Below are 15,092 nucleotides of genomic sequence, written 5' to 3' on the forward strand. Positions count from 1 at the left end.
TATTCCAGTTTGGTAAGATTCTTTAATATGTCATTCAGTTTGATATAAACTATCTGTTGCTTAAGTATTCATTTTGGGGGTATAGTTTTCCTTTAAGCAATGCAGCAGAACAGTCTACATACTTGATTTGTTTGCCCAGAGCTCTTCCAGTGATAGAAAAGTTGTACATTTGAGGCTATGTAGGGTTTCTGCACTTTATGGATTTACCACTTTATATTTCCAGGGCCTCTCACTAGGACAGATATCTTACATCAGCAGAATATTGGCAGTGTCCTTTTAAACTCCCCTCCCACAAAAGACGTGCCTTTGTGCCTCCGGCCCAGCCCCGTGTCAACAAGCATCCACTCTCCAAAGACAACCCACTGGACTCACAACAGGTAAGTATCAGAGCAGGGTATCACAGGGTGCAGAACAAATAGCACAGCAAACTTACAGCATTTATTCCTTTCTGCAGAAGTGGCAGCTCTCCTGCCCTGACTCCTGAACAACCTCAGAGCACAAGTCATGATCCAGAGCGCTCAATCTCTGAGTACATCCGACACCTAGAGCTGGTTCAGCAAAGATTAGGTGGACTGCAGAATGGTAAAAATCCAATATGAATAGAACCAAACAGCATTATGTCCTATCCATACCATCTCCTTGCATGGGAACTCATGAATACACAGACATTAAGCTTCATGTCTCTATCATTGTCTTATAAGGGGTCAAACTTAGCCCAGGAACCTATGCAAAAGTCATACTTGATGTCTTGTCTTGAGTGAGCTCAGTCTTATCACTTTCCCATATGATAGCTGATTGGGGCTTATTCAAATATTTATAAGGTTGGTGTGCTGAAATCCCATTGGCCTGTTAGTGCAAGCACACCAGCTGTGGCATGTCTCTATAATCCCGAGTGTGCTTCCTGCGTTTTTCCCAACTGCAACATGTCTGTCCACTACCTCTAATACAATAAGCAACAACTGATTTTGTTTTGTGAATGCTGACTTGCACACTCTCTCTTTATTTTCAGGTACCTCTCCAGAGCTCTCCAGAAACAAATATATCCGAAAATGAAAACAAAGTCTTCTTCAATCTTCCCACTTGGAAAAATACCAGCTTATATTTTCCTATACAATGTACACTTTTATGTGCACTGAGTTTTTAGCACTTGTAAAATGTATAGTAGGTTTTATAAATATATATATATATTGGGAGTAGTATTTCGCACAGTCACAGAATGAATACATTACTGGACACACACACAGAGGAGAAAAATACAGGGTAGCTGGTACTTTTTATGTAAAGTTGAATTTTGTACTAAATAAACCTATGTTTACAAATGTGTTTTTTTTTTTTTCTTTTTTGTCTTTTGCCCCATGTCACCTTAAACCTACACTTTGCAATCCGTCTGTGATAAAGAATGCCCAATCATTCACATCTATGTAGTCACTAATATTATACAAATACGAGTCTATTTATCATGCTGTGTAAAAAGTGGAGTTAAACATTACTAGTGATAGCAACCAATCAGATCTCTGCTTTTGTTTTCTAACTGTTGAAATCTAATTGCTGATTGGTTGCTCTGGGCAGCATCACCGCTAATGCTTCGCTTCACTTTATACACAGCATGATAAATGGACCCTTAGTGGCTGTTATAGCAAGGGTTATCTTCCAATTCATGTAGCAAAGGAGGTCATAAAATGTTAAATCTGATGATGGATATTGAGTTTGCTGCTCACATACCTGTACTAGGTTATGCCTGTGTAGACTGGCAGTCAAAATAGGCTGTGGCATTCCAAGTACAAATAGGCCCAAAGAGTCCCCACCCTTCCATCCAACCGGGCATCTTATTGCAGCCCCTTTGACATTTCCCAGAATCCAAAGTCCGAGCCTGGTTATGCACGTATCTAATGATTTCATCCAAATAAAAAAAGGCAAAATATATCTAACAGGCTTCCCCTTGGTTCAGCAGGGAGTTATAATTTCTATTACTGGACTCACTGAATTTTGACCTTTGTGCAGCTGCCATGACATGAATTTGAGAAACATCTTTAAATTTTTATATATTATGTTTGTATGGCAAATCACAGAAGTTAGATAAAATTATTAAATGGATTGTTCACCTTTAAAATTACTTGGTAGGATACAGAGAGCATTGTTCTAAGACAATTTGAGTTATTTCGGGGGGGTTTTCAGCAGCTGTCTAGTTTGCAATTTCAATAATCTTGTTGCCAGAGTCAAAATGACCCTAGCCACCATGCACTGATTGGTAAGAGACTAGAATATGAATAGGAGAGGGCCTGAATAGAAAGATGAGCAATAATATATAGCAATAACAATAAATGTGTGTCCTTACAGAACATTTGTTTTTTAGATGGGGTCAGTAACCCCCATTTGAAAGCTGCAAAGAGTCAGAAGAAAAAGGCAAATAATTTAAAAAAAAACTATAAAAAAGAGAAGAGAAGGCCGATTGAAAAGTTGCTTAGAATTATCAATAATTTGCTAAAAGTAAACTTTGAAAACCCCTTAAACATGCATGAGTGTGTTGTGCAGCTTGTTTTTAGTATTTGTTTTGCAATCATTTTGGCACCAACCTAAAAGAGCCAAGTGTGTCGGTAATAATCTTACTACTGAATTGTGCCATTTTATTTGTGTCTGAAACCATATGGGCTCTGCAGCTTTGTCTGTGTGAATCAAAATGTATTCTGCAGAGATTGGCTGGGTGGATAATAAGTCTTTCTTTTGCATGACATAACCTAGTGTCCTTTAGTTAAAAGGTAGGTCAAGGCAAAAAAATAAAATCCCATTTTTTGCTATCTTGATTGAAAAAGAAATCTATCTCCAATATACGTTGATAAAAAAATGTCTACCGTTTTTATAATAAACACCTCCCCCAAACTAATAAAAACCCCTACCCTCCATAGCCTCCCCCTGCCTGCTCCCCCACACACAGGTGTTAAACCTGTAAATGCACCATATGCTATAATTACCCCTCGTAGAGTCAGCAGAGCTCACAGGCGCCATCTTTGCGCTTCAGTTCTTCTTCCATTTGGCATCACTTTCGGCGCAAGCGCATTTATCACGAAGCGGAATACTGCTCCAACTGCGAATGCGCTAATAACGCACTTACTTTCCGAAGATTAGCAAAGTACTGAAGATGGCGCTCATGAGCTCAGTTGCGATAACTCTAACGAGGGGTAATTACAGGATTTGGGGCATTTACAGGTGTTAACACCTGGGGGGGGGACTATGGAGGGGTAGGGGTTTTTATTAGTTGAGGGTTGAAGAAGCCTGTGTGCAGTTAAATTACCTAACTCTCCATTATGCTATTGGGCACATTGACTGGAAGGTTCTATAACCAAAGTCTTGTTCTATATATCATGAAGAAGCATCTATGCTGTGTAGTCTGCAAGCTAGTGGTACTATTCTATTAAAGATAACTCCTCATATGAGAAGGCTTGTGCAGCTATTTGCCCTCAAGATGATCATGATTGGAGCCATCTGTGCTGACTGGGCACACTAGGCAACCCAGCTGGCCACACTGCTCCTCGTGCTTGCATGTCCGGAACAGGAGAGGCAGGGGGGTGTGAATACTAGGGATGCACTGAATCCACTATTTTGGATTCTGCCGAATACCGAACCAAATCCCAATTTGCATATGCAAATTAGTGGTGGGAAGGGGAAAACATTTTTTACTTCCAAAAAGTCACGCGATTTCCCTCTCCGTCCCTAATTTGCATATGCAAATTCGGTTCGGCCGGACAGAAGGATTCGGCCGAATCCTGCTGAAAAAGGCAGAATCCTGGCCGAATCCCGAACCGAATCCTGGATTCGGTACATCCCTAATGAATACAGACTAGGGGTAGTTAACAGAGTGCCCCCCCCCCCATCGTTGCGCCCTAGGCCAGTGTCCCTTCTACCTACCCCTAGTTCCTGCCTTTTTCACCCCTCCATACTTTCACATAAGTTATATATACCCATATCTATACCAACCATAGCGTTTATTATCACAGCCTTTGATATTCTGTCTCTCCAAAAAATCATCCAAGCCATTCTTAAAGGGATACTGTCATGGGAAAAAAAAATTTTTTCAAAATGAATCAGTTAATAGTGCTGCTCCAGCAGAATTCTGCACTGAAATCCATTTCTCAAAAGAGCAAACAGATTTTTTTATATTCAATTTTGAAATCTGACATGGGGCTAGACATTTTGTCAATTTCCCAGCTGCCCCATGTCATGTGACTTGTACTCTGATAAACTTCAATCACTCTTTACTGCTGTACTGCAAGTTGGAGGGATATCACCCCCCTCCCTTTTTCCCCCCAGCAGCCAAACAAAAGAACAATGGGAAGGTAACCAGATAACAGCTCCCTACCACAAGATAACAGCTGCCTGGTAGATCTAAGAACAACACTCAATCGTAAAAACCCATGTCCCACTGAGACTCCTTCAGTTACATTGAGAAGGAGAAACAGCAGCCTGCCAAAAAGCATTACTCTCCTAAAGTGCAGGCACAAGTCACATGACATGGGGCAGCTGGGAAATTGACAAAATGTCTAGCCCCGTGTCAGATTTCAAAATTGAATATAAAAAAATCTGTTTGCTCTTTTGAGAAATGGATTTCAGTGCAGAATTCTGCTGGAGCAGCACTATTAACTGATTCATTTTGAAAAAAAAATTTTTTCCCATGACAGTATCCCTTTAAAGTAATTATCAGCCATCACAACATCACCCGACAGTGCATTCCACAACCTCACTGTCCTGACTGTGAAGAACCACCTATGTTGTTTCAAATGAAAGTTCTTTGGAAAGTTCTCTGCTTAACATTGCTTATGGTAAGATGTCTTACCACAGGCAGAGTCCTGTGTAGAGTATATACAGTATATCCCTGCCAAGTATGGATGCTGGGTTTTCATTTGGAGGGGTTGAACTTGATGGACTTTGACTTTTTTCAACCCGATTTAACTATGTAATTTTGTTTGTATGTAGTCCCCATACTAAACACTCTGTGGCACTGCTGATTTTTTTCTTTGTTTTCTCACAGTTTGAGGCACATTGCATCTTACAGGTTTTCATCTCTGCGCCTCAGATGCTATCATGTACATATCAGTGGTGTAAACAATGTTCCCACAGGATGACCAAATTGCATGTGTCGTCTCCATGTGATCCGTTAGCTTGTCCGGGTCCAGATTCTTGAATCTCTTTGGTGGTCTGACCACAGAAGAATATTTTTCTATGTGTAACTAGCTTTAAGTTGGGTCTTTTCTTCTGGTATTCAATTTCTAATATATGTGTTTATAGAGGTATGTTGATAGGTCTTTACAGCTTCAATGAATATATATGAGTCCTATCACATCCCTGCCATCCGGTGCCGAGCACTGCATGAGTTGTATGATCACATTGCAGCAGATGACAGATTCACCAAATGTATCCGCATTGGGCTAGTGAGTGTTAAATAGGACACTGGAGCATACTTTGCAATTCAGCACTTTTCACAGAGCCAACTATTACTCTGTAAGGCTTGTTTACTCGTTGAATAATAAGGTCAAATCATTTGTACAGTTTGCCATGGTTTATTCAACCACAGCTCAATATTTTTCGCAGAACTCCAGCATAATTGTGCCCACTGCATTTAGGCACAACATTTTATGCCAGATATTGTAGGTGTCAATGTTTGCACCAGCTAATTGATTGAGCATATGTCTCCAAGGGAAAAGTCTAGACATAGATGTGATCACCTTAGGCCCTTCAATGGCTTGCAAGATCATTTGGTGCATCCTTAAAGGAACAGTAAAACCGAAAAATGAAAGTGTTAAAGTAATGAAAATATCATCATCATTTATTTATATAGCGCCGACAAAATATAACAAACAGGGAATAAATGGTAGATCACAAACAAGGGTTTGCATAGTACAATAAGATTAGAGGGCCCTACAGATTATAGTTTCAAACTAAAGGTTAGGGTACAATTGAGACATTAGGATTTTAGAAACAATTTTATATCATATCATGTACTGTTGCCGTGCACTGATAAAACTGATGTGTTTGCTTCAGAAACACTACTATAGTTCATATGAACAAGCTGCTGTGTAGCAATGGTGGAAATTGAAAAAAGACTATATGGTACAGGTTAAATAGTGGATTACAGATAACACCATTATGTTCTATGCAATTTATCTGCTATCTTTTCTCCTTTGAATAGATGCCCCCATGACTACACAGCAGCTTTTTTATTTAAAGCAAACACAGCAGTTTTACTAGTGCAGGGCAACACTGCATTATATTTTTATTACTTTAAAATAATTTCATTTTTTGATGTTACTGGCCCTTTAAGTGCCTATAGTTACAATATGCAAAGGATGCCTTGTACTGGTTAAAACGGGTAAGAACAGGTGTTATTTTCAGGGTTTCCTTGCATCCCATCTACCAAATTTGGTGAAAGTAGCAAATTGCCACACTGCACCAGTCTTGTAGAATACAAGTATGTGCAAGAGCTCATTGTACGTTGTTTTAATTGCTCAATTTTTTAACCTAGTGGTTGAAATGAGACCTTGTATCTTTAGATTTCCAAGGTGATGTCCAAGGTTGGTCCGTTGGCATGCGGATGGCTCAGAATCTTCAGTCTTCAAGGAACATGTTGACCGCATCTCTGAACATCTTTGGTGAGATTATTTAATGAACCTTATAAGTGGTTGTAGTTTAGGGCAAGGACACACTGAGCGGATCATCCGATTTCCTTAGCTTGTGTTTTGCATTCAGGCTGAAGAGAGTCAATGTACTGTCCTCCGTGCCTTCCTGTAGCCCCATTGACAGGCTCAGAGCCAGCATTTGTGAAGCTGTGAAAATGCAAATGTGCGTGATACTGTGCTAAAACCTGCTCACGATATAGCCCAACAGCCATAGGCAAAGCAGTGGCCTGAAGCCAAACATGATGCCTCTTCCTTTTGATGCATGCCTATTGAACAGATACGGGCACATCCAGCCAGGAGGTGGTAATATAGAAAAAATGTTCCTAAGAAGGGAAGCCCTTTGGATTTACCAATTAAACTGTTTTACACCTAAGGGTATGAATAGACAGGTTCATTTGGGTTGTTTTCCGATTTAAATAATAATGCAATGTTTGAAAAGTCGGCTTAAACAAATAGATATAGACCTTTAGCAATTCTTTGGTGGTTTTTACAGTGGAAGGAAATGTTTATAGATTATAAAATACAAATTGGGTACAATTTTGTTTCCTTTTTTCTTTTAGGATGTTTTGTAACAAAAGCTTATGAGGTACACTGGTGACATCTAGTGGATGAAAATTTAAATCACAGGTTCATTTTATGCACCGTTTTATACATTGTTTTATCCACTAAATTATAATATTTATGATGATATAATATCAGCTTAATTGAAATTTTAACTTTACATGGTACACAGGCAAAGATGGTCACTAAATGATGTTTGTCAAAAAAACACTTAATTGATTAATAGGGATATTGTGCACTGATTGGTTAGTTCAAATGAACAATGGTATTTAAAGTTTGTTGAAATGGTATTGTATCATCCTTGAAAAAGGTCCTAATGGGACAGAAAAGTTGGACTATGATATGATAAAAATAAAGAGGTGAATTTTTTTTACATGGGTGTACTGGTTTTCTGATATTCGTGGATATATATATATATATATATATATATATATATACTGTATATATACTGTGTATATATATATATATATATATATATATATTTTTTTTTTTTTTTTAACAATGCACCCATTACATATTCTGCCCTAAGTGTGCCAATACTCATTGGACTGATCAATTCCCTGTTCTTGGGAATCCATAAAACATTGCAAGCCCTAATAGCTAAGTACTGACTGTGAAAAAAAAAATATTTTTTTTTAATTTATTCTCTTTTATCAGTTGCCTGGAATAATCCACACCTGCAATTTCCTGCTGTCCCATCAAATGGAAGACGGAGGATCAGGTGAAAATTTTGAATCCTGCAAACTGAGGAAATATGTTCAGAGTGCAGTCTCTCAGATACACACTTGCTGGGCCCTGAGGGGTCTGATGGCAGTCGGGTAAGTGCCTGTTTAATTAGGCTGCAAATATAATAGGGCAGTATAATAAACCACATAATAGGCTAACGTTTTTCGGAAATATATGTTCAAGGGAATAAGTTCATTCTTGCAAGCACGTTTATCTATTAGTTGTTCCGTACAACACTGGTTTAGAAATTATTATCAAATTCCACATACCTAGAAGAGGAAAGAAGGAAAACTGCAGAGTGTCACCCAAATATGTGTTTAACAGCAGAAACTAAGGTTAGTTATTGATCAAATTATAAACAGAGCACCAGTGCACAGGGGCTGCTGTAAAATGCCATAAACAGTCACTATTTAGTGGGCTGGTGGATGGAAATGCCAGCACCTATTTTGAATTCCAGTCCAAAACACTGAGGGGGTTATTTACTAAAATCCGAACTCATTGTCCCAATAAAAAAAGCTTGACCAAACTACCATTCCCGACTTTGCCTAATTTATTAATAAATGAACTCGATTTAATCAGATCGGTAAAAAACTCGAGTGAAAACCTGAATCGTAAGTTTTTTTAGGCCTTTTCTCCCAATAAGCTAAATTTTTTCAAGTTTCTTCCCCGAAGACTTATACAGGACCTTGACAGGTCTGAGATGGCAGATTTTTACATTCTGGCTTTTTGCAGAACTGGTATATAATAAATCGTAAGTTTTTTTGGGGGATTTTCTCCCGATAAGCTACATTTTTCAAGTTTTTTCCCTGAAAACCCAAAAAAAGTTGGATCTTCAGGCTACAACCACCGAAGACCATGACAATTTAAATTTGGGGTAGATGCCTCTGACATTGATTTATACAGGACCTCGACAGGTCTGAGATGGCAGTTTTTTGCACCCTGGCTTTTTGCAGAATTGGCGTATAATAAATCTCCAAAACTTTTGAGTTTTTTCTTTTGCCTTGAAAAATTCGAGTTTTGCCCCAAAAGACTTTTACTGGACAAACAGCTCAGTAAATGGGGACTTGCAACAGGTACAATGTGGATATTACTATGTGGATATTACTATGACATGCAGACTGTGGTCCTATGGTAGCCTGTCCTGTCTGAATTATAGCTGATCATAAACAGTGGAAACATATTAAAGGAAATATTCAGTATAAAATATAAATTGGCTCAATGTGCAAAATAAAAAAATGTTTTCAGTACAGTTAGTTAGCCAAAAATGTAATTTATACAGGCTGGAATGACCGGATGTCTAACATAATAGCCAGAACACTACTTCCTACTTTGTAGCTCTCTTGGTTTCCACTGATTGGTTACCAGGCAGTAACCAATCAGTGATTAGAGGGGGGGGCTACATGGGAGAGCTGAAAAGCAGGAAGTTGGCTATTATGTTAGACATCCTCTCACTCCAGCCTTTATACATTACATTGCTGGCTAACTAACTATATTAGAAACATTTTTTATTTTGCCTATCTATTTAAATTTTGCCTATCTATTTAAATTTTGCCTATCTATTTACCCACACTGAACTGTTCCTTTAAAGGCTGCATCACAATTATATCTGTGTTTATGTCAATCATCATTGTAATAATAATGGATTAATACCAGTAATGCTGTATAATTTGACAAAATAGAACACCCAACAACTCTTTCTTGAAACTGTGCATCATTCTCTAGTAAAACCGCCTTGATGCATATCAAGGTCTCTAGTTTCGGCATCTCCTTTCTGCACCCTAACCTGGGACCTTTTCTATTCTGGCTATATGCATGATGTAGGTATAGCATCTATTCCCAGAACCCAATTATATAGCATGCTCCAAAGTCATTTCCCATATTATCTTATTTAAACAAAAACTTCTAATTAAATGGTTATTATGGAATGGCTAATTCTAAGCAACTTTTCAATTGGTCTTCATTTTTTTTTTTTTTTAGAACTTTTTAATTAATTCTTATCCTGGCTCTTTCCAGCTGCTTTCAAATGGGAGCCACTAAATCTAAAAAAAACAAATGCTCTGTAAAGCTACCAATTTTATTGTTATGGCTGCTTTTGATTACTCATCTTTCTATTCAGGTCCTCTCCTATTCATACCCCAGTCTCTTATTCAATTCAATGCATTGTTGCTAGGGTAATTTGAACCTTAGCAACCAGATTGCTAAAATTGCAAACATTTAACTCAAAATGTACTGCCGGGTGATGTTGTGATGGCTGATTCAGTTAATGATAATACGAGAGAGAAAAAGATTAACCCTTAAAGTTTCACCACCCCATCAAAGAATCCGATGACTCAGGGAACAAAATTATTTAAAACTTAACTTTTACTGATAAATTAGTTAAAACCATACATCCAGAAGAGCATTTAAAATGAAGTTAGGAACAGGGAGACATAGAACCCAAGTTAGGCAATGATTGCCGAGCATAAGGTGAATATAGGGCTATCAACGGATAACCAGCCCACCTGTCAACTTTGGCAAGCCAGTCCCAGTTAGTCTTAATTATTTAACCATTAACCATTAAGCAGTCGCTTGTGAGACTCTGTATTTCTACCCAATGGGTAGCCACCCCACCTGCCAATCTGCGTATACAGATGTTAATGGGTATCAGTTGGTCTCGATTAATAAGATGTGAATTGAGCTAAACTTGCAATGATCATTTGCAGGCATGGATATTACCATCACCACATCCACCCTCAGAGGCACCCTCCTATTATCATAGAGGCAGCTAAATAGCGAGTGGTGCCAAAAATTGGCCCACTGTGCACTTATTCAAACTGAGTTATTATATTCTAGGTGTATTATGCATAAGTGTTTAAATTCTACCCCAAATGAAGCAGATTCCGTTGATTAACCACCCCTTCACCCACAACGCTTCCCACCCGTTTCAGCTGTGAAGCAAAGGCCCAAAAAGATTTTTTGATTCTGTCCCCCTGCCTAACAAAGCTAAATTGCGCCTGACGCGCGTTTCACCCGCATATCGCAGGCTTTGTCAAAGGCATACAGCGGCCGAAGTCTTACCCCTATAAATAGACAACTGTAGAGCCGTTACTATTCAAAACGGCCAATCACCAAGTGACACGTCATACGTGGGCGGATTCTGAACGTCTGTCATCCGTACCCGGTATATTAACTCCTTATGCGGCTGTCAGATTATAACTCTTACTGGCACAAATATGCGGCTATTCTTGTAATACACGGGCAATCCCACATCCACCTCCGCTTATGGCACTTATTGCGAATCCAATTCTCGCATTACATGAGCAGTCTAACTACTGCATCCACGTGATACAGTCAAGTAGACGCGGATGCCATAAACAGTACTGTCACACTTATTAGTGTTAAGCAGTATATGAGAGGCTCAGAAGCCCCCCATAATAAATGTTGCCATTTCTGTGTCTGTCCTGATATGGTAAGTCTTCAGCAGTATTTAGCTAGACATATATGTGAATACAACCCTTTACAAAAATATAGATTACATTTAGACAGTGTAGGACATCAAATGAAACACAAAGTCTCAGTTTTAATTGACTGTATGACAAATGATAATGTTTCAAATGGATACTGTGACATTATATTTATGTCAAATATGACTGATTGTTATGAGCACATTAGCAGATATTTTGTATCATCTTGAAGTAGTGGAAACTGCTACTACTACATAGGGAAAATGATCAGATGAATACATTCATCGTGATAGTGCACAGTGGGCCAAAATAGTGCACAGTGGGCCAATTTTTGGCACCACTCGCTATTTAGCTGCCTCTATGATAATAGGAGGGTGCCTCTGAGGGTGGATGTGGTGATGGTAATATCCATGCCTGCAAATGATCATTGCAAGTTTAGCTCAATTCACATCTTATTAATCGAGACCAATTGATACCCATTAACATCTGTATACGCAGATTGGCAGGTGGGGTGGCTACCCATTGGGTAGAAATACCGAGTCTCACAAGCGACTGCTTAATGGTTAATGGTTAAATAATTAAGACTAACTGGGACTGGCTTGCCAAAGTTGACATGTGGGCTGGTTATCCGTTGATAGCCCTATATTCACCTTATGCTCGGCAATCATTGCCTAACTTGGGTTCTATGTCTCCCTGTTCCTAACTTCATTTTAAATGCTCTTCTGGATGTATGGTTTTAACTAATTTATCAGTAAAAGTTAAGTTTTAAATAATTTTGTTCCCTGAGTCATCGGATTCTTTGATGGGGTGGTGCAACTTTAAGGGGCAGATTCACTAAGGGTCGAATTTCGAAGTAAAAAATACTTCGAAATTCGACCCTCGAATTGAAATCCTTCGACTTCGAATATCGAAGTCGAAGGATTTAGCGCTAAACGTTCGTTCGATCGATCGAAGGATTTTTCCTTCGAACAATTCGAAGGATTTTAATCCAACGATCGAAGGAAAATCCTTCGATCAAAAAAAGTTTAGCAAGCCTATGGGGACCTTCCCCATAGGCTAACATTGACTTCGGTAGGTTTTATCTGCCGAAGTAGGGGGTCGAAGTTTTTTTTAAAGGGAAAGTACTTCGACTATCGAATGGTCGAATAGTCGAACGATTTTTCGTTTGAATCGTTCGAATCGAAGGTCGTAGTCGAAGTAGCCCATTCGATGGTCGAAGTACCCAAAAAATACTTCGAAATTCGAAGTATTTTTCATTCGAATCCTTCACTCGAGTTTAGTGAATCGGCCCCCAAGGGTTAATCTTTTTCTCTCTCGTATTATCATTTATCCTTATAACCCTGCACACCATCTATCTGCTTTTCATAAAATCAAGGGGTGGTGCTCCCTTACTTAGACTTACATATATTATAATTTCTCCCTATATTCTCTATTGTGGGAATCTTTGGTGCAGCACACCTACTTATTTATTTGTCGTTACAAAATGGTAACCCCAATTATGAATTTACAATCTCGCTTTGAGAAATGGTCCAATCAGCTTTCGGATGTTTTCCAAGCTGGATCTAGCAGCAATAGTTCACCAGCAGGCAATGATTGGAAAGTCCTGCTTACAGATTACCAACAAGAACAAATCAAGCTTACTAGAGCATGGTGGACGGTTTCCACCTATAATAAATACATCGAGAGCAATATAATACCTAGGGGACTACGCATAAAAATTCTCCCCGCGTTTGAAACACATGATGAGAATTTTAGGGCTAAGTGGGAAGAGGTACTCCATAAATGCTCGATGCAATTATTGAAGCCTGTGAACATGAAAAATGCGTAGTATCTGAACTACCGAATAAAATAAATGATATTGAGAAGCAGTTATCCGAATTCTCTCAAAATGAACTTTACATTACACGTATGTCCAGGATCAATGCTGAAATAGATCATGTGGCCCAAGAAATTATAGATAGGAAAAGACAGAAATATATTAGAGACACCACTGACTACACGATTGGGACTATTTATAAATGGGGCCGTAAGGGGACGAATAAGAATATGTCTAATAGTGACTATTCAAGATCAGAACGATCGGGGGATGATAATGGGACCGTCACATGTCAAACACAGATATCTGATCCTTCTTTTTTAGGGGTAAGTCACAGAAGAGGGTCAGAAGAGGGGGGAAGAGAACTCAGAGATTGCGAGAGGTGGGCCTATCGTCGGCAGAATCATTGGGAACGGGGCCAGTACAGGAGGAGAAGGAATCAGAGATACTAAATATTATTAATCTCAGTGAGCATGTACTCACCCCGACTCAGAATAAAGTACTGAGAAAGGGTTTATCCTTTTCCCCTATGCATAATATCAGTACTTTTTCTTTATATAAAGATCTTTTTTTGTTTTGCCGCAAACTTTTGTTAAAAAAACACTTCCATAGAAACTCTGATCCAGTTGGACAAGTCCTGGTCAATCCCCTTATGGCCATCTGTGATTCCCAAAATCCATACGATTTAGCTTATTCGTCTATAACGGCTACCCAAGAACAGTCAATATTAGATCAAGCCATTAATGATCTACAAGATCTGTTATTAGAGCAAACAGAACAAACGCAAACACTGAAACCTAAGAGTAGATTCATGCCCCCCAAGAATACCAGCTCCGCTGTAACTACGTTTGGAGAACTGGTGATGAGAGATTTCATGTGCATGCCCAATAATAATAGTGACAATTTAAACAAGGCTGAAAGACTAGCATTACAACAGATTGCCTCTTGGGAGGATGTGATCATTAAGCCTTCAGATAAAGGTGGCAACATTGTTATATGGCCCAGAGTTATGTATCTCACAGAGGCCCTCAAACAACTTAATGACATATCCTGCTATAAGAAACTCCCTTCGGATCCTTCAACAAAATTTAGGTCCCTATACAATGGACTTATCACTGATGGTTATCAGACTGGTTTAATTTCGAAAACTGAGTATAAAGCATTAGTAAATGAAATTTCGGTTACTCCAACTTTTTATATGCTGCCGAAAGTACATAAAAATTTACAGAAACCACCTGGCCGCCCCATTGTTTCTGGCAATGGTAATCTCTGTGAAAAAGCGAGCCAGTATATTGATATCAAGTTACGTCAATTTGTTGTCACGTTACCATCATATATTCGTGACACCGGTGATCTATTGAACAAACTCTCACAAGTGAGGGTAGAGAAAGGGACCCTTTTGGTGGGTTGTGATGTCGAATCACTCTATTCTTCTATCTCACACAAACAGGGTATTCAAGCAATTCGTTACTTCATGGAAACTGAAAGTGACTGGGGTGGGCAGTACAGAGATTTTGTGACGGAACTGACTGATTTTTGCTTAAATCATAATTTTTTTATATTCCACGAGAAATTTTATTTACAAATTAGGGGGGTTGCAATGGGTGCTGCCTTTGCACCAACCTACGCAAACCTATTCATGGGATGGTGGGAGGCCAATTATGTCTTTGACTATGAAATGGCGCCATATATTCAACACATATCCCATTGGTTTCGCTATATAGATGATTTGATATTCCTATGGACAGGGGATAAGGCAACCCTAACTGAATTTTTGAATCTTCTAAATTGCAATAATTTAAATATCAGACTAACTCATGAAATCAGTGAAGAAAAATTGGATTTCCTGGATGTAACACTGATCATCCAGGAAGATGG

The 15,092-nt window shown here is 38.8% G+C and overlaps 1 protein-coding gene across 3 annotated transcripts in view; it reads left to right on the top strand.

Moving 5' to 3' along the window:
• Nucleotides 1-1,319, top strand: part of pcnt.L (pericentrin L homeolog) — a 78,816-nt gene extending 77,497 nt beyond the window's left edge. For all 3 annotated transcript variants that reach the window (XM_018236024.2, XM_018236026.2, XM_018236025.2), the window contains 3 exons: nucleotides 224-377; nucleotides 455-582; nucleotides 1,010-1,319. In XM_018236024.2, coding sequence (XP_018091513.1) covers nucleotides 224-377; nucleotides 455-582; nucleotides 1,010-1,053 — 326 coding nt within the window. In that variant the 3' untranslated portion in view covers nucleotides 1,054-1,319. The remainder of the gene's footprint in view (nucleotides 1-223; nucleotides 378-454; nucleotides 583-1,009) is intronic.
• Nucleotides 1,320-15,092: the final 13,773 nt, after the last annotated feature.

The sequence above is a fragment of the Xenopus laevis genome, chromosome 9_10L (genome assembly GCF_017654675.1).
Source record: "Xenopus laevis strain J_2021 chromosome 9_10L, Xenopus_laevis_v10.1, whole genome shotgun sequence".
Classification (NCBI taxonomy): Eukaryota; Metazoa; Chordata; class Amphibia; order Anura; family Pipidae; genus Xenopus; species Xenopus laevis.